The 23,662-nt window shown below is 34.7% G+C and overlaps 2 protein-coding genes across 2 annotated transcripts; both read left to right on the forward strand.

Annotated features, from left to right (window-relative positions):
• Positions 1-228: 228 nt before the first annotated feature.
• Positions 229-7,797, forward strand: LOC103502716 (zinc finger CCCH domain-containing protein 48-like). Its single transcript, XM_008466754.3, has 9 exons — positions 229-1,255; positions 1,390-1,485; positions 3,229-3,318; positions 3,521-3,622; positions 5,927-6,073; positions 6,160-6,279; positions 6,401-6,460; positions 6,946-7,043; positions 7,169-7,797. The coding sequence occupies exons 1-9, from the start codon at positions 818-820 to the stop codon at positions 7,314-7,316; spliced, it is 1,299 nt and encodes a 432-aa protein (XP_008464976.1). The 5' UTR covers positions 229-817; the 3' UTR covers positions 7,317-7,797.
• Positions 7,798-9,377: 1,580 nt separating this feature from the next.
• Positions 9,378-23,457, forward strand: LOC103502715 (syntaxin-132). The gene is made up of 13 exons (XM_008466753.3): positions 9,378-9,626; positions 14,195-14,296; positions 14,425-14,481; positions 15,457-15,505; positions 18,746-18,834; positions 18,999-19,072; positions 21,504-21,546; positions 21,628-21,688; positions 21,780-21,805; positions 21,897-21,974; positions 22,164-22,244; positions 22,932-22,997; positions 23,116-23,457. Exons 1-13 carry the CDS (start codon positions 9,609-9,611, stop codon positions 23,287-23,289), a joined length of 918 nt encoding a protein of 305 aa, XP_008464975.1. The 5' UTR covers positions 9,378-9,608; the 3' UTR covers positions 23,290-23,457.
• The last annotated feature ends 205 nt before the right edge of the window (positions 23,458-23,662 follow it).

The raw sequence follows: 23,662 nt of genomic DNA on the forward strand, positions 1-23,662 counted from the left end.
CCTTATTTAAAAAAATAACATAAATCTAATTAACGTTATCTTTGCCCCAAACAAGTTTTATAATAATACTACACTCATAACTCTTCCTCCAAGCACATTTTATAATAATACTAAAATAATAATCTTTCCCCCAAACACATATTATAATAATACTACAATAATAATCATTTCTCCAAATACATATTATTATAAGACTACTATAATAATCCATTTCCCAAACACATACTATCATAACACTACATTTCATATTTCTTCCCCCAAACACATTATAATAACACTACCAATAATAAATATTCCCCTAAATACATATTATCATAACACTGGAATTATCATAATCATTTTTTCTTTCCTTTCCCCAAACACACCCTATGATATTACTTAGAAAAAATTGTGCTCCCGTTAAATGACAAATATGCCCTCGTCGTACATCTTACGCATTCTTCTTATTAACAACGCGGTCGTCCCTCTGCTTCAATTTCCATCTCCATCTCCATCTCCATCTCTTTACTAAACTAAACCCCCACTGTACTTCAATTCCAATTTCAATTTTTGCTCCAATTTCTATTCTAGGGTTTCTCTCTGAATACTCCCAAATTTAACCCTCCCCCTTCTGCCATCTCACTCTCTCAATTCCTCTGTCGATTTTCCTAAAATCCCTAACTTCATGATTGTATTCCACATTCTCTCTTCTCTGCCCTGCCCCCACCTGAAGAATCCTCTTCTTTGATCACTTACTGTTACATCCGTTTGCTACTTCGAAGTTTTGCTGGATATCGATTTTTCTGATCTGGGCTGACTGGGGTTTTCGATTTAAGGTATGGATGTCGATGGAGGCGGCAAGCGCGTTTTTCAGAGGCTGGGCGCACCTTCCGGAGATTCTAGGAATCAGAAGGTTTGTTTCCATTGGAGGGCGGGTAAATGTAGTCGCTATCCATGTCCTTATCTTCACCGAGAGTTAAATGGTCCTCCACATGCGGCTTCCAATGGAGCTGCTAATGCTGCCCCGAAGAGGGGTCATGGATTTGCTTCTGATGATTCGAGTGTTTCTGTTCCCCGACGGAGTCCCAATTTTAGTGGCGGCTCGACGTGGGGACGAGTTCATGGTGGTGGTAATAGAATAATTAGAAAGACAGAGAAGCTTTGTAATTTTTGGGTTCAAGGGAGCTGTACTTATGGTGATAAGTGTAGATTCTTGCATTCATGGAGTTTGGGGGAAAGTTTCTCTCATCTAACGCATCTAGACGGGCATCAAAAGGCAAGTGATAATGTGTCCAAAACAAAACCTGAATTCCCATTTACGCGGAGAATTGTTGTTTTGTTTTGTCCTAGATTTCTTCTATTGACTGCAAGTGTGAGACTTAATATTTCCTGCACTTTTACTTTTTATAGGTGATAACTGGGATCGCTTTTCCATCTGGTTCTGATAAGCTTTATACTGGTAGTAAAGATGAGACCGTCAGGGTCTGGGACTGCCAGTCCGGGCAGGTTAGTTACCGACCTTCGCTTAATTTGTCCTTCTTATATCCTCACCTCTGTCACAGACATCTTTACTATAAATATTGTATCACTTAAGTATCGTTTAGTGTTTACTGGTGAAAATTGGTGTAGGCTTGTTCTGTTTCTATTCAGTTTGTGAGTAATTTTATCGATGAGAGATTGCATGAACATTAATGGAATAATGCTATATTTGGAAAGCTAAATCGCAATAAGCTTTTAAGGAACCACTGAAGGCTAAGTACTCGATGTTTATTAATTGGATGTCGAGAGGGTAAGCTGCAAGCTAAGTGTGACTGGCTAGCCCATGTAAATTTATCCTTTCTCTGCATGTTTTCTTATCATTCAATTTTTTTAATAGATTACTTGTTTAGGGGGTAGACAAGTGACTTGGTGGAAGGGTTTGGAGTGGTGAAGGTAAATATCCACCGACTTTTACTCACCAGTCAATATTATCTTTTGCTAGTAAATAGAAGTCTATGGGATGTTTGGTGGAACAATTAGGTGTTACGTAGGGAAAGGGTTCATAGTGAGGTTTAGTCTTTGGTTAGATTTCACGTGCCCCTTTGGACTTTGATTTCAAAGACCTTTTGTAACTATTTCATTGGTAGTATTTTACTCGGTTGAACCTCTTTGTTTACTTGGGGTGTTTTGGTGGGCTGGTTCTTTTGTATGTACTTGTATGCTTTCATTTTCCTCAATGGAAGTTGTATAAAATGAAAGGCTTTCTATTCAACAATTGCAATGCCATACAACCTTTTTAGTCTATCTTTACATTCCCTTTTTTTTTGTCCATGTTCAAAGTGCTGGGCGTTTTCAAGCATATCACGAGGCCCATAAGAAGCTCTCTGTAAGAGGGTTTCTAATGACATATTTGTTTGAGGATTTGTTTCTCATTTTTCAAATCCATCAAATGAATTTTCTCGAACCATCTAGGATTTCATGTTGCCTTCGATTATTGTTGTTGTGAACTGTTTCTTTGGGGACATCCAATAAAATTGAAACTGTTATGGTTTGTCAGAGGACATGCCCACGTTCTTGTTTTGTGAGGAAAGAAAGTAAAGTCTTAAAAATTGCTCTCAGGCGCTAGGCACCACAGATGGCTTAGTGGTTTTCCTCTTAAGAAATAAGAAAATATGATATAAAAGCCTCATTTCTCCAACCACTTCTTACAAAATCTTTTGTATTTATAATTTTCACTATCTCATTATTTTTTATATTATATATTTTGATTTTATTTTTAAATTTCAAGTATTAAACCACCAGCTACAATTATCACAAATCTTAAGGCTTCAAGTCAAGCTGGTGGGTTATCTATAAGGCTTTAGTTAAATTTCAAGTATCAAAGGGTTTTTAGAGAGGGAGGCTAGAGTTATTTGGTCTCTTGTTCGTTCTTATGTTTCTTATTGAGCTTCAATTTCGAAGGCTTTTCGTAACTATCCTCTTGACATAATTTTGTATAGTTGTGGTCCTTTCCTGTAGTGGGGGTCCCCCTTTCTTTGTGGGCTTGGTTTTTGTTTGTCTGTGTATTCTTTTATTTGTTGTCAAAGAAAGTTGTGGTTTTTATAAAAGAAGAAAAAGTCAAGATGATGATGCTTTTATTTTTTATATACAGTTTTGAGTAGCTGGCTTCGTTAGTGATTTTAGGGCTGCTAAATGCTACTCTTCTCTTGGTCACTAATTTTCTGATGTGTTAGTAATTGACCCAAGTTTTCTGATTACATTTATTTGCAGTGCATGGCCATTATTAATCTTGGCGGACAAGTTGGTTCCATGATTGCTGAAGGCCCTTGGGTGTTTGTTGGCATACCTAATTGTGTTAAGGTGTGGTAGAATTGATCTAATACGAAATTTTATTTGATGCTGTGCTGTTACTGTGTTATTTTACATAACAGATGAAGTGTATGTCTGTAACTGTAACTGTGTTTTAGCCTACTGGATTTACTTATTTTGCCTGTTCAGAATATCTTTTAATTCCAATGTATGATGACGTGAACTAACTCAGAGAATTTTATGTGATTTGAAGGCATGGAACATTCAGACTTCAGCTGATCTGAGTCTTAGTGGGCCTGTTGGCCTAGTTTATTCCCTAGTTGTGGGCAATGATTTACTCTTTGCTGGTACACAGGTATTCCCGTAACTTTGGAATTGTATCTGTGAGCATTTTAGCAATGAGCTTTCTTGTTTATGAGCTTATCCCCAGAATATAACTATGATATATCTGTCTCTCGTACTATCCTGACCAAGGATTCAGCTGTCCTTTACTACCCTCAGTAATAATGTTGATTGACAAGTTTGTTGTTTTTTCTTTTTATATGTGGTTTTCCCATTCAAGGAATAGAGTAAACGTCCTTTGATGCTATTAAAGCTCGTATTCGGGATGGGAACTGTGAATGAAAAAAACAGATCATCTTAGGGTTCTTTTATAGATGACAGTATCCTTTGGGGAGGGTTAATGTTGTTTCATTTATATATATATTTACACTCACACACACATCTATGTACACAGTTTATTATTATTATTATTATTTTGCAAAGGAAATTTCTTCCTTTTGAAAAGCTCCTTGGTTCTTTGAGGATGTTATAAAGTCGTTTCTTATAGCAAAGGGAGAAAACCCCATACCAAAGATTGTATGAATTCCTTGGTTTCAGTGAATCTAGACCCTTAGAGAGTAATTACAACTATTTTTAGTTAATTTTTTTTTAAAATCAACTAAATCACCTAAACAAAATTACTCTTCTTGAGCCAAAATGAAATAGGTTAACTGACATAATATTTGTATCACCAACCTCGACGTAAGATGTTTGATTACCCCATCTCACATATTATCCAAAAAAAAATATATACTTTTTGAATCCCACCAAAGTAATATAAATTAGGGAAGATATCAATTTATTGTCTTCAATTTTGGGAATTGTATCAATTAAAACTCTAAACTAGTTATTGTGTATCAACTTGAACTATAAACTTTTATATCTGAATCAATTTAGACCATTTGGCAGTGGTTTATAGCATTTTTTTGCTTGATTTTATTTAAATTTAACTCAAAATCACTTAAAATTTTGTTATTTTCCAAAATTTTCATCGAAGTAGCAAGAAAAATTATCACGTAAGTAAAGAACAATAGGGGAAGACACTAAATGAAAAATCACTCAAATTTAATGAAAAACTGCTAATATTGCTTTTCTCTCTAATTTAGGGTCCGTTTAGATTGATTTAAGAAAAAAATGTTTTTCAAGAAACTCATTTTTGTAAAAATTGTTTAATATACACTTGAAAAAATAGTTTTGAGTAGCTCCCAAACACTCTTATTTTTCTCAAAACAATTTATTTTTTAAATTACACACTTGAAAATGTAATCCAAACACACCCTTACTTTCATTATTGCATTTAAAGAAGTCTTGTACACTTATTAAAGTCATGTATTGGGTTTAAATCAAAACTCTAATGGAGGGCCTAAATTTATTCACTTTTATGATAATCTAGGGTTTAAATTGATCCTTTACTTTAGGACTGTGCGTTTGTTGCCTCCCTTGTGGAACAGGTTTTTTAGGACCTTGGCCTTGGGTATTGTGCTTGCTCATTATAGAGTTTGGTGTTCGATGTTTGAGAATGTGCTCTCGGATCCTCCCTTTTGTTACAAAGGAAGGGTTCTTTGGCAGTCTTGTTTTTTATACTATGTCGTGGGGGATTTGGCTGGAGGGGAATTAATTATAGAAGTCTTTGTGGGGTCAAGCGATATGGAGAGACCTTTGGGCTTGTTTTTGTTTGCTCTGGTATATCATCTCATCTCTCTCATTGAAAGTTGGTTTCTTACTTAAAAACTTTGATACAATTATTAGTTTGAGGTTCTAATTGCTACCCTTAAAGTTTAAGGTGTAGATTGATTTTGTCCCAAAAATGCCATGCAATTTTCCCCTAATAAGTAGATTAAAGCTCTTATGAAAAGAAAGAAATAAATAAGTAGAGAAAAATTGAGGTATAGAAGATAGAAAGAAAAAAAATACTGATATCCATTTGGTTTTTAGTTGTCTCTAAAAATATGTTAATCCTTGTATTTGAACAAATCACATGCACGTTTAAAAAATGATGTATTAATGGTTTAAAATAGAACCCTAATGAAGGGTCATAATTGATTCATTTGTAAAACATCAATGTTTTAATTGATACAATTATTAGTTTGAGGTGTTAAGTGATACAATCCTCAACGTTTAGAGGATATAAATTGAAATTTCCTCAAAATAATATAAAGAAGTTATGAACTTTATGGTTTTACAATTTTGGTCGCCATGCCTGCTTTGAAGATTGCATTTCTTATTTTCTCATGCATCTCATATTTGTATGGATATGGTTCCAATTCTTTGTACATCCATCAATTTCAGCGGGATATTTTTGCCAAGTTCAATCTTAATTTTTAACTTTTGCACATAGGATGGGTCCATATTGGCATGGAAATTCAATGTGGCAACCAACTGCTTTGAGCCAGCTGCATCACTCTCTGGCCACACCCTTCCTGTTGTTTCATTAGTTGTCGGAGCAAATAGGCTCTATTCTGGTTCCATGGACCATACTATTAAAGTGAGTTGAGCTCGAGTATGTGCCATCTTTTCTTTAGTTGCAGTTTTTTCCATAATCAATTTGATTCTTATTCTTTTTCTTTTTAGGTATGGAGTCTGGAGTCTTTACAATGTCTACAGACACTGACCGATCACACATCAGTTGTAATGTCTGTACTTTGCTGGGAGCAATTTCTCTTGTCGTGTTCGCTAGATAAGACAATAAAGGTTTGTCTCAAACTCTCATTTACATGCCGATTTTCTAATTCAGAAAGGTGGTAGTTTGACACTGTTCATGTTCTGCTACAACTTGAAAATTAAGTAATGGTTCAACTTGTCTTACCCGCAGGTGTGGGCTGCAACAGAAAGTGGAAACTTGGAAGTAACTTACACGCAAAAAGAAGACCATGTATGTGTGGTTTTCCGTTTTCTTTGTTATTATTATTTGGATAATACACAACTTTCTTTACTAAAGAAAGTGCATAAAGGATGAGAATAAGTTACGGTCAAATGCTTTAGTATTGCTGCGGTTGTTGGATCTGAAAAAGGCCGTCAGGATTGTCCTCAAATTCAGATGCATCTTCGTGTAATTTGATGGTGATCTAATTACGAGTGCTATTTTAGAATTAGTCTTAAGCATAGGATCAACTAATAGTATATATTGCGGGATTTCAAGTGGCTCCTACTGAAACTGGGAAATGAATGACTTTGTTATCCTCTTTGGTTCGTTAAAGAGGAAATATTTTGCATTTCAGAAGTTTGGGCTTACTTAGAAATTATTGTTTCTACTGAATTTATCTCAGTGTCTGGGACAGCCATTTGGATACAGTGGGATGATACCCCTCAATCAACATATTCAATTCGCTTATGTGATGTGATGGCGATCTTTTTCAGGGCCTACTTACTCTCTGTGGGATGCATGATTTAGATGGGAAACCTATTTTGTTATGTTCGTGCAACGACAACTCTGTTCGCCTTTATGATTTGCCATCGTGAGCATCTTTACCCATGTTCACTATATTTCTTGTTTTGATTCTAGGTTCTTGGTATTCTCTCTCAACGTACATCGAAAATAGCGTTTTGTTAATTTATATCACTTCTGTATTGTTGGTAATAGGTTCTCGGAGAGGGGAAAAATATATTCGAAGGAAGAAATTAGATCAATCCAAGCTGGTCCAGGCGGCATCTTCTTTACCGGTGACGGGACTGGACAAGTGAAAGTATGGACATGGTTGGCCGAACAAGCAGTGGCAGCAAGCATGTAACATGTTATGATCTAAACAGTGTAACGTAATTTGGTCTTCACCAGCTTGATCTGATAAGTTTATACCTTTCTTTTTTTACGGGGAGGGGATGGTTAGTTCTTTTGTAATGTACAAGTTGAGGAGAGGGAGTTGAGGTTGAGAATGCAATTTTTTATTTGTTTGGTTTTAAGGGAGAAGCAGCAAGACCATTTAGATGAATTGCTACACAATGATCGGAGTGTGTATTTGCTGAGTGGTGAAAAGTTGTATGTGGCGCATTAAGAAGAAATATAGAGCTGAATAAGATCCACAAATTATTGCTTCCTAAAGAAAATAATTCCCCTATTCAATCTGTCTTTTTTGTTGTGTCTTTGGGGTGGGGCATGCCTCGTCAAATATCAAGTGAAGGTGGAAAGAAGTTGAATGCCATAACGACTTTCAACGACATATTTTATAATTGTATTTAAACAACGAGATTGAATAAATTTTGTACGTTTTGTTATTTTTATCTTCATTTGGGGTAAGACAATGTTCTTTTTCAGTACTCCTCATATCTTGAGGTGCAGTGTTGTTTCGTTCCTTTTGAAGATTAATTTTTTTAATATTAGTGTTGGAAAAAAAGAAAAAAAAGTTATTTCTTTTTTTGCATTCTAATTTTCTTCATATTAATGTATTACTTTATCTGTAATTCACATGTCTTGCGTATATAATAATAATTCATGCAATGTGTACGAAACAATCTATAACCCAATTGACCTAGAAGTATGATAACACTAGTCATTGTTATTTTGAAAATCATATTCTTATTTTAATATGGAGCGTTTGCAAAAATAGCAAAAAGATTTATGATAGTTGGATTTATATTCCTACATTTTTTAAATTGTAAAAATAGCAATTTTAAAAACAGTCATCTGTTTGATATATCTAATTATTTGTTATATCTGTAATATCTAATATGTTGTAGGCTGTTTTTTCTAAAAAAATTTGTCATAGAATGTAATTTCTCTTTTAAATTATAAATTTTAGTTTTACAAACATCTTTGTACATAATTAAATCCTTGATCAATAGAAAAACATGATGGTTGACGGCGGGATGCAAGAAATCAAATATTGAATTAGAAGTGGTGGTACAGTGTACATACAAATATAAAGAGAAGTGGCATGACTTAAAATTCACGCCCATGTAAAAAAGGCAATAGAATACGGTTACGAAATACAAATAATGCATTATTCAAATCGCAAAGCCAACTAAGAAAACTTGAAACATTTAGTAACTCGTTGAGTTGCAAAACAACAATATGCTGGACAAGACTATACAATCATAAGTAGCAATTAGTGAGTCAAGTTTAATCTAAAAAAAAAGGTAGTAGTTGAAAATTTTAATAAAATAGAGATCCAATTACCCAACTATTAAATTAATCCTATGTACTTAGCCACTTTAAAATTTTATAACATTACTACGTGGAATCAACCCATTTTTGCATTAAATCAAATGTTTACTTATACTTGCGTTTATTGCAACGGAGGTCATCTCTTCAAAAATTATCCTCACAATTCGACTTATGCATACATTAGAACAAGTTAAATCTTTATTCCAACACGTACAACTGAGGATGTCAAAACTTCTCTTGGGAGAATAGAATATGAGTACATCGAATTTTAATTTGTATAAGACACGACTCTTTGATGCCAATATGATGCAATTCTTCAAGATAAAAACGTTCTTTCCATTGATGTGTTTCGAGTACAACAGATGTAATTAAACAACAGATGTAATTAATTTCCAAGAATATGACATAAATTGCAAAATTTTAGAAAAAATAAAGTCAGAAAAGAAAGACTCTTAAAAAAGTGAAAAGCACACTAAAGTTTTTTTTTTTTTTTTTTTTAAATTAAAAAAGAAAAAGAAGTAGAACTATATACGTTAAGATGACTACTTACCATAATATTGTATCCGTGGATACATGAAGGTGCCGGTTGAGCTCGGTAGATAGGTTGGCTTTAAATCTGGTTTTTATAATATTCAATTATTCAATTATAATTATATAATAAAATATCAATATTTTTACTTTCGTTTGCGAAGAAGAAGAGAAAAAGTATATTAAAAGGGAAAGGGCCTTCGTTTCCGCTCTGTCTCTGATCTGTCGCTCTCTCTTTCTCTCTCTTCGTTGCTGGTCCAAATTTTGAACCTCAACGACGGATTTTCTCTGTTTCAGGAGCATTCAAAGCTCTGTTCCTATACCCATTTCTTTCCCTCTTGAAGCTTTCATTCTCACACATTTCTCTCCCTGAACTTCCGAGCTCGTTTTCATAATGAACGATCTTCTTTCGGTAATTTTCCCCAAGTTTTCTGTCTTTTGTATTGCATTTTGTTGTTTTGCAGATGGGTTTCCTTTTTTTTTTTTTGCTGATGGTTTTGGAAGTTTTTTCTTGTGGGTTTTGTCTTGAATTTGATCCAAGTTTTGTTTCGTTTTCCGGATTTGTTCGATCCAGTTTACTTTTTGTTTACATGATAGAGGAATTAGACTTGTTGGTTGAATTTTACCTGTGGTTGTTTAGTGTAGTTTGGAGCTTGTGGAGTTTATGGGTGAATTAAATTTGGGTATTCTAGACACTGCTCGAGGGCTTGGCAAAACATGATTTTATCTTTGTCCACCAACTGTCCTGTTATCTTCCATTTATTTACTACGATGGCTACTTAATCTCTAATTTTCCTGTTGCTAGAAGTGGTTTGACTTTTGTTGACTCTTTACTTCTCATTTCATAAAACAATTCGTATTGTGATAGTACACTGATTTATTTGGATGATTCTGTTATGATAAAAATAAGACGGCTAGGTCAGAACATATAATTGAAAGATTTTGGACCGAACGAAAGGTTGCAGAAAATGATGGATATTTTTGGTGTGACATTATCATTTGTGCGGTGTAATGTTGCTGCCGTTGGTGGTGCTGGTAAACCACACTATGTGGTCATCAGGAACGTCAGTACTTGATTCTCAAAAGTTTGTCAGAAGTGCTGGTTGATTTTAGTTTAGAACTGAGTAAAGGGAACTATACGTTCTTCCATAAGATAACCATTTTCAGTTAGGGGCAAGAGCTCAGAATAGCATGGATAGATAGATGGGTGGATCGTTTATACCTTTCATCATCATGAAAACTTTCTACTATGAACTTGTTTAATTATTATCTCCATTTCCAACTCTTGGTCTGTTGTCTAGATTGTGAATATTAAGAGAATGACAGTAGAAAGACTTTATGGGGATGATGAAGGAGAAGAATCTGAATGTTTAGATTGCGCATGGTTGCTTCTTTGTTCTAATTACCATGATTTCAGCCTTTTATTCCCAGCAAGAGTGAAGAAACAGGTTTGGGATACAGAGCTTAGCTCCTTTGATTGGTGTTTTTGTAGTGGTAGGTAAGTTCGCTGAATTTGGTAGTCAAGGGAAGCTTTTTTTTTCTTATAAGAAACGAATTTCATTGATACATGAAATTTACAAAAGAAGGGAAACATGCCCAAACCAAAGGAGTTACAGAAGACTTCTCCGATGTAAGCTCAAAAGAGTTAAGATGCATGCTTGCACCAATTTTAATAGCCATTCTCACTTTTAAAGATCTGATTGAGGATCAAAGGCTTTTTAGGCCGTAAAATTATTATGGGGAAAAATGTGTTCTGCAAGGCAGAGTGTTGAAATGCTGCTTCTTTAGTTTGAGGCCTCAATTTCTAAAATCTTCATGTTAATGAAGGACTCTTGTTTTTATAAAGTTATAAGTAGGAAAGTTGCTTAACTGCTAACAAAGAAGATCTTAGAATTAATATGACTCATAGTAAGTCTTTACTAGATTTGTTCCTTTTAAATAAGAAAGTGTGCAATTGGAAATAATAACAAATGGGTAGGTCATTAAGAGTTCCTGTCACGTCCCGCCTCGCACGCGTTTTGAACCTCGCTATGTGGCACGCGACCCAACTTGAGCGGCCTTGACGCCTAGCGTAAGAGGATCCCACATAAAATAATGTTGCCCGACGAATAATTACAAAAAGTCTTAAAAAACAAAGGCTCAAAGAGAAACTTGAAACTTCATCAAAGACTAGAGATCACTAGATCCCTTTCCACACTCGTGAACACCGTTATTTCTTTCCACCCGATACCCCATAATAGAGTGCACACCCTAGCAAGCCATTAGAAGCGCCCTTTCCAAAACAAAGACAAATTGAGGAGGAACTCCCTGATCGAGTATATAGCACTACTCCGACGAGCATGGACTCTTGAAAGAAGCGGTTCCATACTTATCTTAAGATCTCACAACTCCAGACAAGGTGACCAATTCTTTCTTCCCCTTCCAACAAAGAATTCAATAGAAAGGTCTCACCAACTAAAGTGACATCCTCGCTAGTCGATCCAAGGTGTTCACATGGCCAAGTAACACATGCCAAACAAAGAACCTGTCAAGGTATTGTTAGAAGTTGGGAACTTGATGGATCATAATAAGATGACATTAGCTGAATGGCTTTGGCATTTCCCCTTTGAATCCAACTCTCTATGGGACAGAATCATTGTTAGCAAATTTGGTCTTCATCCTAATGAGTGGCCGTTAAGTAGGGGTCTTGGCTCTATTTGGAACTTATGGAAGGCAATTTCTAAAGAGCTTCCTTTGTTTAACTCATTTGGTTCATTGTGTGGCGGGTGAAGTATGGTATAATGTATATGCTTTTAGTAAGATCAATGGTGGGGGATAGACCCTTTGCTCTTTATTTCCCTGTCTTTACCATTTGTTTTTCTTTAAATATCGTTTGGTTTATGAGTTTGTTGTTTGGTCAGGAAGCTCTTGTTCTATCTCTGTTGGGCATTGTTGATCTTTATCTTATAAGGAAGCGATGGACATGTCCTCTCTTTTATTATTGGTCAAAGGCCAAACCCTTTGGAGGGATTCTTGCGTAATTTCTTGTTTCGTTGTCTGATTATTCAGTAGACACTATTTTGTATAGATTATAGATGGGAGTCTCTTTCTCTAGTGGGATTTTCTTTTTTCTTTTTCTATAGTTGACATATGCTCTTGTATTCTTTCATTTTTTTCCTCAATGGAAGTCCTTTATTCTAAAAAAAGAAATAAAGAGAAGATATTTGTGACTTCTTTGTGAATTATGTCTTCAACCATAATCTATAAAAAATGATACACCATACAAATTTTGTGGTAGGATGATGTGTCTCTTTTTTTATGAAAATTTGGGTGTTCAGTTGTAGGGTTAGGTTACTATCTTAAAAATCCTTATAGGGTTAGGTTACTATTTTAAAAATCCTTGGAATTCAGTGACGATTCCCTATAACAATTAAAGACTCTTACTCATACTCTATGCAGGAAACCTTTCAAAGGAAAGGAAAATTTTATTTGGGATGCAATATATTAAGGCCTTATTTGGAATCTTGGCTTCAAGGAATCGAACTTTTCCTAGATGGTTGTGCGGACACTAATTATTTTGTGAAAGGGGGTATTGGCCTAACTTCAAAATGGAGTCTTTTTGTGGAACTTTTTGCAATTAGGCTTTGGTAGATATGGGTGGCAATTGTAGAGTGTTTATTGTTAAAATGTTGACCTAATTAAATCTACTATAACCCATCAGGTTAAGGTTAAGCTTTTGGGCAAATCAATTATTTAAGATGGTATTAGAGGAGGACGCTCCAGTGTTCAAATTCTATAATGTCATTTCCTCCCTAATTAATATTGACTTCCACTTGTCGTCTATAAGTGAGGGAGGTGTTGAAGTGTTGATATAATTAAGTCTACTATAACTCATCGACTTAAGCTTTTGGGTGAATTGGTTATTTAACATTTATTATATAAACCTCCTTAGTTGTTTGAGGATGCCTCATTCTCTTTCCTGTTTTCCTTCATTTTTAAATGAAAGAAGTTTTTTTCTAAAATAGAGGAGAGGGATAATCATGGTAAATGGTAATAAAAGCCGTTTGAAGGTCGTGGAGGTTTTTCTCATAGTATAAGTTTTGTTTGCAAGCTCTCCGTTCTTTTGGGCAAATATAAAATGCCTTTGTTCTGGGTTAATGTTTTATGCATGGCTATTTTTCTTTATAGGTATACTTGCTGTTATGCATTTTCCCCTTTTCTTTTTCACTCCCTTTTGGAGTTTGGATCTCTGAATTTTTCTTCTTTTCATTAATAACAATGAGAAGTTTTTTCTTTTTGAATAATCTTTTTGAAGCTATACAAATCGCTGGCCTTTTTATTTTTGTTTTTTGTTTGTTTTTTAAATAATTGTAATAAGTGGGTATTTTGGAACAAAGAGGAATTGTTCTCTTTCTCGATTGAGATTGGTCTTTGACTTCCCTAATTCTGTGTGTGTGTGTGTTTTGGCTCTTATAAATTTTCTTTTTGTTTTTGCATATTGGATCCCTTTCTTTTTAGCTTCATTGGTTTCTGATGCATCCTTATCTACCCTCTTCTGTGATCTACTTTTTGTTTGCAATAATGCAAGTTTCCTATAAAAAACAGAATAAAGAGAGAAAGAGAAGTAAAGAACTATTCTAATTGAAAGCATTCATTTGTGCTGAATCAATTATGGGAAAGTTTAATATGAAATGGAAGTTAACTGAAGACTTGGTATGTTTTGGGCTTCACTGTGGAATATTTATTATGCCATGATATTTTATCCCTCACTAATGCTTTTAGCATTAATTTCATTTTAAGGATGTATTTGCTTTATCATCCAGACGTACCTTGTGTTAGGTTTGGGAGAAAGTTTTTGAATTAATTTCTAAATGACCAAGATACAAGAAGATGTAATACAAGGAAATTAGCTAATAAATCCAAACGAAATAAAGATAAAATATTTTGCAAAAGAAGAATTAATCTACACTTTCATTAACGGAACTTGATATTGTTTTGAAGGATTCCTTTGAGATCCCTCGGGGTCAACCTTCTAGAGGAGGAGACATTGAGCTAGGAACAAATGCTCCAGGGGATCAGGGCATGGGGGATTTCTTCAAAAAGGTATTTGAATAATATCTTTTCCCTCATATTGTCGAGCAAGTGGTGAATTTGATGTTGCTACATAAAAGTGTTTTCAATAACTCAGCTAGAGTGGGTGCATTATAGTTGTGTTCTTTCATCTTATCCAGGTCCAAGAGATTGAAAAACAGAATGAGAAGCTGGATACGCTATTGAGAAAGCTCCAGGTATAAATGTCTATTATTCTACCTTTTGTTGATATTTATTGTTATTTTGAATGCGGCTCCCTGGAATCCTGGATAATTGTTGTTTTTGGTTGGTTGTGAAAAGATCAAATCCCCACGGAAGCAATTGATTGCCTATTGCTTTCAATTTTTTTTTTGGTTGAAAAAATCAATACACAGAGTACAGAATGTTCATAATGCTGTAAATTTAGGCTAAGCATCTAAATAGAACTAAGAACTTTACCTCTGAAGAGCTATTCTTCAAATCTTTCTCTAGGTTTTTGGTAGGGGGCTATCTTTACCCCAGACCCTGGACTGTACTTTTTCCTTCTTCTTGAATATATCCCTTTTGTCGATTCCTATAAGAAAAGTTGTAGGAGGAGGAAGGCAGAGAATTCTATAGATAATTTTAGGCTTGAGTTAGTATACTCAATAGTGGGGAGGTTCTACTACGAGTACTTGGGTTATCTTGCAGTATATTATTCTAGTTCTGTTTGGGTTCTATTTGATCCTTAGGACCTTTGTAGTGTATCACCCATCTGTGAGAGAATCAGTAACTGTTGGGGCTTCTAGTTGGAGGTCAAGGTTTTGGTGTTTAATGTAATTCAAGCTTTCTGGGATTGAATTTCATGTGAAATTTGATTTATTTTTTAATGACCTCAACAGTGGGCATAACCAAGTATTTGTTTTGAACACTTCTCTCTCTCTTGTATGTGGTAGGGGGAGGGACATTATTTGCATACAATCCTGTACTGTTTATATAATAATGGAATATTTTGGGGATATTATGTTGCTACTCAATGCAATCTATGAAGAGAACCTTGAGGTGTAAGTTTTCTGGCATGATAAAGTTTATTTCCAAGTTGCAAGAAACCTTGGTGTAAGAACAAATGAAAAATGTAATGTTTTGGTTATTAACTATTCATCATAATGTTGTGAATGCTCTTTTTTGGCCTGTTGTCCCAAACGTGGTTCTAGGATTCACATGAGGAGTCCAAAGCTGTGACCAAAGCTCCAGCAATGAAAGGTAACCTTTATAGCCACACATAATTTTTGTATTCTACTTTTCCCTTAAAACTTATGTTTCTTTGAGATCTCTGGAAATTTATTTGCACAGCCTTGTTTTTGGTTTCTATTGCATATACCCAAATTTCTCACATATGTAGTTCATAGAACTATACAATAATTTGTGGTGGATGAATAAAGTGAAATGGAAACTAAAGTGTAGTGAAATGACGATGAAATTTTGCCAACTGACAAAGCTTTATCTCCTAACACACTGTGCCCAAGCATACGTAGATGCATGAGCAAATAATACTGGGTTTGTATTTGAGGGTCGGTTCCTTGGGGAAATTTTCTTTCCCCAAGATGTGTCGAAGAAAGAAACCATACAATGCTCACACAGGGCAAGTAGGTAACCAATTTTTCAAAATAGTTGAGGTGATGAGCAGTAATAAGAACATGCAAGCATAACACACAGCCATATATGGATGCACTTGACAATGCTTTTGTGATACGAGACTGGACTCCTAGGCTACTTTTTGTTATTCCTATCCCCAACACTTTCTCATTAACTTTAATGTCTTTCATCTTTGTGATTTTATGTAGAGGGTACCTGCTGTGCTACCTTTTCAGCACAACACCTTGCAAATACAACTAGTTATATTTCTACATGCTAGTCATATTCCTTATGTCATGCCTTCTGTACACTTGCTAGTGGTATCCTTAAAATAACCTAGTGAAATTATGCTCACTCTTCTATTTGTGTTTTTCAACTTATCCTTGCCTTTCTATTGGTTGGCCAAACGGACAAAAACAATTTAAATGAGAATTCTCAAATAGATGAACATAAAGATGACTCAAGGAAGTTCTTGAATTAACTTTAAAGAGAGTTACAACATAGAGGCTTTGGGCAAGCTTTGAATGAGAATTAGTTCATGCTGGTAAAAAGGAACAATACAAAGAGATCCTAAACCTTCTCACCTGGTCTTTCAATCTCTTTAAAAGTTTTATTGTTCAATATCAACTACATACCCCTCATAAAACAGCAAAAAGCCAGGTTGCGAACGAACCTTGCTTTTTCCTAAGGGGGATTTGAAAGCACCTTCTCCAATTGTATTGTTCCTTTGTATGACATTGTTTTTTAGTTTCTATTGCTTGTAACCACCAGTGGTCTGGAATAGTGTCTTATCCTTTTATGGGATGCAATATTGCTAGAACACTACGTCAACTATACCCTTTTTTGATTGTAATATGATAGGTTAGTAACATGCATGGAGGAGCTCCACGGAGACTTTGATGACCTTCTAACAGTAGTCGGCCAAACACAAGAGCAATGGTAGTACTTAGCCACATTTAGGTTACACCACAAAGCATCATGCTCATGTAAAACCTCCCGATCCATTTAGCCAAAAGGGCAGAATTTTGATGACAGAAATTACCAATACCATGATCACCAAGAAGCTTAGGGCGTTGTGTAGTAATCCAATTAACATTTTACATACCATTTTTCACCAAAAGAACCATCCCAAAGAAAGTCATGGATTAGTTCCTCCAAGCAAATAACATCCTTAGGTGCACAAAAAAGTGTATGACGACCACCCTTTGAGATATAGGCTTATTTCCAGTTATGAAGCTTATGATGGATCTTCACAATAATTGGTTGCCAAAAAATCATCGATTTAGAATTACCACCAAGGGGATGACCAAGATAAGAGGCTGGCCAAATGACCCCTTGTACACCCAAAAGCAGACACCATCCAATCTAGATCATTATCAGAAATATGAATACCAAGAAGCTCACTGTTAGAGAGGTTTATAGATAAGCTAGAAGCTTGTTCGAAAACATGAATCACCTCAAATAAATGTGTAAGTGCAGCACGATCAGCAGTGGAAAAGAGCAAGGTGTTGTTGGCAATTTGCAAGTGATTCAGAATAAAACTAGAAGCACCAATAGGGTGAGTGGCAATCAGGTCTTTAGATATACTATGATCCAACAGATGACTTAAGCAATCAACGACCAATATAAAAAGAAAAGGAGAAAGTGGATCATCTTGTCTGATACCACCAAGGGTGGGGTTAATCTTAGCACCAGGTCTACCATGGATAATGATAGAAAGTTTGCACCTGAGACGCAAGCTTGAGTCCACTTAGCCAAACCCTTCCAAAGCCTTTAGCCTGAAGAATGGCATCTAAAATGTCCAACCATATCAAATGCCTTTTTCAAGATCAAGTTTAACAATCACACCCTTCTTCTGTTCATGAAACCAATCATCAACCATTTCGTTTGCCAGAAGGGATGCATCCAGAATCTGTTTATTCTCAAAAAAAGTAAGTTGATTCAAAGCAATGGTGGAAGGAAGAACCTGCTTCAAACGATTCGATAAGACCTGAGCAATAATCTTGTAAGGACAAGGAATGAGGCTAATTGGCTGGTAATCAGAGACCTTTCTTTGCATCCATTTTTTTGGGGATGAGACATATATATAGGTTTTGTTTAGGGAGGCATTGATAATTCCAGAATCAAAGAAATCATGGACCATAGTCATAATATCACCTTTTAAAGTAGGCCAGAAAAATTTGAAAAATTCAGCAGCAAAACCATCTGGAATGGGAGGCTTATTAGCACCAAGAGAAGAAATAGCCAAGAAAACCTCCTTGTCAGAAAACGGATGTTCGATCAGCAGCAATAACAGTCAAAATTGGACTCCAATTCACATTTGTGGGAAGGAACCATATACTTGGCAAGTTATGAGTTACAATCCATGTCTAGGCCAACCAGCAACCATGTTATTTGCCCACCATGATTCCACAAGTGGCCGAAATGATGGAGTGGGAAGCCAGGAGTTCTCAAATCGGAAAGGGCACAGTCCCCATTCATACATTTGTACGCATATCTACTATTCTTCGGTTAAGAAAGGCTAACTGAACTAGTTCTACCCAAGCTGTCAAGAAACTTTATGTACTGTTTTTCAACCTATGGTTGTGGATTGTGCATGTTGAGATCACTACCATGGGTATTAACTAAAAATGCTAAAAAATTTCGTTTTATTTTCATGAGTATATGGGTGCATGTCATTCTATCAAAGTTCTTTATCAGTTCGTTTTCAAAGGTTAATATTATCTGATTCTTTTTGCTAAAGATTTTCCTTCCTTTAATCTAATTTTTAGTTTATGCTTAGCGGCTGCATGGTTAGGTTATGCATTATATTGGTAGTTTCTAGAGATTCTGTATTCATCAAAGTTACTAATGTGCCTTGTACTCCAGCGATCAAGCAGCGGATGGAAAAAGATGTCGATGAGGTTGGAAAAGTCGCACGTTTTGTGAAGACTAAAGTTGAAGAACTCGACAGAGAGGTGAGTCCTTTTTCTGCATCGACTTGATATTGAATGTTCCAACAATCTATTGCCACACTTTTCTTTCTAGTAGTAGTAACTTCTAATATGTCATGTTTTTAGGAAAGGGTTGTTGAGGCACCCTTACTCCCATATTTATCATTTTTGGGGTGTTGGTGTTGCAGAATCTGGCAAATAGGCAGAGGCCCGGGTGTGGAAAAGGATCAGGTGTAGATAGATCAAGAACAGCCACTACTCTGTATGTTGCATTCCAACTATTTTGAGTCATATAGCTTCTTTCTTTCTATGATTGATCCCACGTTCATTGAAAATTGTTTCATAATTAATGAGATATATACAAGCCTTTGAGTTTATGATGTGTGTTTTTACTATTACCATGCCGACTTTTTAAAGTAAGATAAAAGTTAAAACATTGTGCCTTCAACTGCTAAATAGGAATATTGTAGGCTCTCTTTGATAATCATTTGGTTTTCACCTATGGTTTAATTTTTAAAATTAAGACTACAAACACTACTACTCTATGAAGCACGGACCCTTTGTTTTGTACCTAGTGTATGTGTTAGAAATGTGTTTAGGCACGAATAGTCTGGACATGTTTCAGACACATGTCTGCAAGCTAAACAGTCTGAAAAATATATTATTTTTCTTTTCTAATTTCAACCACAGCTTGGACATGACTTGTAGATGGCTCCAGAAAATATTTAACTAAAAAATTAGGAAAAAAGTTTGAGATTCTTATAGATCAAATCCTAGTATATTGATCAATCTTCGTAGGACATCTTCATCCTCTAGTCATATCCAACTAAATCTTTTTATCTGTTAGGTAGTGTTAGGCTCACCAAATTCTTAAGTTGGTGTTAAATAACTGAATTTCATCAACTTCAATAGTGTTGATTATTGCAGTTTTCTCATTTATCGAAGAACTTTATTTTACCTTCTCTCTCATTTTCACATTTATCGAGGAACTCCAACTAACAACTCTACACTCTAAACACAGATTTCTTAACTCTAGACTTTTGAACTCAACCCAGCACCCAAAAATCCCATTAATGTTTCTCTGTTTTTATGATAAATTTACATGTTTTATCTATAAAGAAGTATTAATATGTCAATATAGGGACATATTTTACTATAAAAAAGAAAAAGTGTCCCCAACATGTTTTTGTCCTACGTCTTAAGAAATCAACATGTCATCATGTTCGTGTCGTGCTGTTTAGCTTCCACCTTGTTTTGTTATTTAGTTTTTGTGGATGTTTCAACTCCAAGTCAAGTTTTGAAAACTAGAAGTGTACTTTAGCTATGAATTCAAACATTCCCTTAAAAGCTATTTACTAATGTCTTAACTTTCTATTGCTTTGGCTCTTTCGTTGTTTCTTCTTTGTGATTGTTTGTTGGTTGTTTTCCCTTTTGTATTGCCCGAGTTCATCTTTGTTTAGTTTGTTTGGATGATTTTGTGTTTTTCTTATTTTAGTATAATATTCTTGTACTTTGAGCATTAGTCTCGTTTATTATTATTAGAGAGGGTTGTCTCCGTTTTAAAAAATTCAAACATTTCCTTAAGTAAAATGAAAATTATTTTTAAAAAACTATGAGAATATAATCAGAATAATTGTATCAATTTAATCCCTGGAATTTCGTAAGTATTCAATTTACACCTCTTTCCATATTGCATTGGACCTATTGTATAAAACTTGTTCCGTTTCGTCCTTAAAAAGTATCTTATTGAACTTGCAAGTTGACCTGATATAACTCCTAAAATTTCATGGACCAATCAATAAGTGTGTACATGCTCGGGTTGGAGGTATTATTATTATTATTATTTTATTAATTTAAAATACCTGATGTCAATGATATCTATTACTTTAAACAAAGTGTAACATCATAACAATCCTAAAATAGAAACATTAAACAACAAATATATATATATATATATATATATATATATATATATATATATATATATATATATATTATCATATTTCTCTATATAATTCAGGTTGGGTTGGGTCAATCCGAAACCCAACCCAATCTTGTAGTTTGGGTTGGGTAGTTTGGGTTATTTGAACACCCCTACCAATCAATTCATGCCCATTTATTCAAAGTCTTGGGAGTTTAATTGTTACAATCACGACTTTATTGAACAAGATATGTTCTATAGGTTATACAACTGTTTCCTTCAGTTCTAATTGATACCATCATGAGTTTCATACAAGTTTTTTCTAGACAAAATATAACGAGTGAAGTAGATTGATATACTTGTAAAAGTTTAGGGTTTAAATTGATAGAATTCCCAAAGTTTAGGGGTATAGTTTGATATTTTCCCAATAATTTGTTTGTGTAAGATTCTTATCTTAGATGGTTTTTCTTTTGTATAACTTAAAGAAACCCTTGTATTTGCTCACAAATATAGAGAAAAAATGTAATAATATTTCTATTCCAAATTCAAGTAAAAAGGTGTTTTCTTGGATCTTGCTGTAGTTTGGCTATAATGTCAAGTCAAAGTTTAGTTTTCCTTTTTCTTTCTTTTTCCCATTTCTTTCAAATTTGTTATAATTCATATAACTTCCTCAATTTGTAAATTTCATGAAGTCTTGTATATATTTTCTATGAAATGAATTTTCTGCTCATTGATTGTGTTCTTTTTTGTTTTGTTTTGTTTTTTTATTTAGTGCCTTAAAAAAGAAGTTAAAAGACAAGATGACTGAATTCCAGGTAAGTTTTATGATCTCTTTATGGGTTCAAGTCATTATTGCTTAAGACCATGGGTTGAATAGACTGCAATGTTAAATGTAGATTTTACGGGAAAAAATCCATCAAGAGTACCGGGAGGTTGTTGAGAGACGGGTTTTCACAGGTTTGTTCCCTCCCTCAGTCATGAAAATTCTGGTGCTTAAAGTTTTATAACTTTGGAGTTAGTTTTCACTGTTGGCTTCTATGATTTTCAGTCACGGGTGCTAGGGCTGATGAAGAGGTAGTACTTCCACTATTCTTAGAATCCCTGTGGATCCCATTGATAATATTTTAATGTGCAACGGTCGTGTTTCAATTATATGAATGCGCAGACCATCGAGAAATTAATTGAAACTGGGGACAGTGAACAAATTTTTCAGAAGGCAATTCAAGAACAAGGGCGAGGACAGGTATATTAGCTTCTTCCTTATCATCACCTCCCCTTCTTTTTCCCAGTCCCATTATTTGCATTGAAGTTTTAGCGTTGAAAGTTTATGCTTTGAAGCTTTATTGGCGTACATGGACTGTTATCAACATCTCAGTACACTTTTTGTGCCTTGATTCGTGTTGATATTTTTCTTTTCTATATGACTTTTTAGGTCATGGACACTTTAGCTGAAATTCACGAGCGTCACAGTGCAGTTAGAGAACTGGAAAGGAAGTTACTCGAGCTACAGCAGGTAAATTTTTATGCATACAGGATCTTGATTCCCCAGAAATGGTAGCTATGTAAAGTCAAACATTGAGAAGAAATCTTATCTACTATCAGCAGTATAATGTTTAATATAAATCTTGTTTTGTTGTGCTGACATTCATTATTATCGTTTCGCTCTTAAATTTTGTATCCAGTTGCATATCCAACTTTAATTTGATTCCTTTTATGCAACTGCCAAGTCAACTCACCAGGTTTGGATATTTAGACAGAGGCTGGTTCTATGATTTGTTTTTATGGCTGCTAAGAATATATCCAATTATTTTTCTACACAGGTTAAGAAAAGCATTGGATGGAATGAAAATAAGCAGTTTTAGTTTCCCCGTCTGGTGTCTATTTTAAACATTCAATGACATTGTATTAATTGGATTGGTCATAAATCCTTGGGGAATTTGGGAATTTATAAACTACATTAATTTAAACTTTAGCACCACCTCCTTTATGAGCTCTTCCGAGAGTGGTATCTTAAGAAATTTTTCCTGGAATTACAATAGTCGTTGACCTTGAATGTTCAGACGGCAATCTGGAGAGGCTTTTCTTTCCCTCCTTTTTTTCCTTTTTTTTTTTCTTTTTTTTTCCGATATCCTTCTCTCATTCAAAAGAATGACAATACATAACAAAACATAACATTGACCAAGTATCCTTAACTTTGCAGGTATTTCTCGATATGGCAGTATTGGTGGAGGCACAAGGGGATATGCTCGACAATATCGAATCACATGTAATATTAATACTTTGATCTTGAAATATCTTCATTTTGGAGTTGTAGGCGTGAAATGTAACTAGAGTAAAATGAATTTGTAACTGCACTACATTCATTCTGTTTGTAATCCTTTCAGGTTACAAGTGCAGTAGATCATGTGCAACAAGGGAATACTGCTCTTCAAAAGGCAAAGAAGCTACAAAAGAATTCTAGGAAATGGATGTGCATTGCCATCATAATCCTTCTAATCATTGTTGTGGTCATAGTAGTGGGAGTTCTTAAGCCATGGAATAATGGTAAGGGTGCCTAGGTGCCCATCATCTTTCTGTATAAATATATCATTTCAAAGCATTTGTACCTGTCTTTGACCTACAATTTGTGTTGATTTTGTGATCCATTTTTGGAACAAAGATGCTAGGTGTGTGTCATATTGTTTTCAAGATGAAGCATATATAAATATATCTGAGCATATTCTTTATATCTTCAACAAAATGTCCATTTGCTTGTGCATTCTGTGAAATTAAACACTTTCTCCAAGTTCAGTTCATTGGCCTCCCTTTTTTCTCAACCAAGGAGGTTTCAACTTGAGCTGTTGGTGGAATAACTTGACTTTCAGCACGTGGTAGCGATATTGGGATGTATTCAACTTCTATGGTGATTTTTAAATGATTAAGAGCACTTTT

This window comes from Cucumis melo, chromosome 4 (genome assembly GCF_025177605.1).
Source record: "Cucumis melo cultivar AY chromosome 4, USDA_Cmelo_AY_1.0, whole genome shotgun sequence".
In the NCBI taxonomy this organism is placed as follows: domain Eukaryota; kingdom Viridiplantae; phylum Streptophyta; class Magnoliopsida; order Cucurbitales; family Cucurbitaceae; genus Cucumis; species Cucumis melo.

Coding starts and splice junctions, on each gene's coding strand:
- LOC103502715 (XM_008466753.3), top strand. Junction 21,975..22,163: donor AAGAACAAGGGCGAGGACAG/GTATATTAGCTT, acceptor ATGACTTTTTAG/GTCATGGACACTTTAGCTGA. Junction 22,998..23,115: donor TCGACAATATCGAATCACAT/GTAATATTAATA, acceptor TAATCCTTTCAG/GTTACAAGTGCAGTAGATCA.
- LOC103502716 (XM_008466754.3), top strand. CDS start 818: ATGGATGTCGATGGAGGCGGCAAGCGCGTTTTTCAGAGGCTGGGCGCA. Junction 6,461..6,945: donor ACACGCAAAAAGAAGACCAT/GTATGTGTGGTT, acceptor GATCTTTTTCAG/GGCCTACTTACTCTCTGTGG. Junction 7,044..7,168: donor CGCCTTTATGATTTGCCATC/GTGAGCATCTTT, acceptor TGTTGGTAATAG/GTTCTCGGAGAGGGGAAAAA.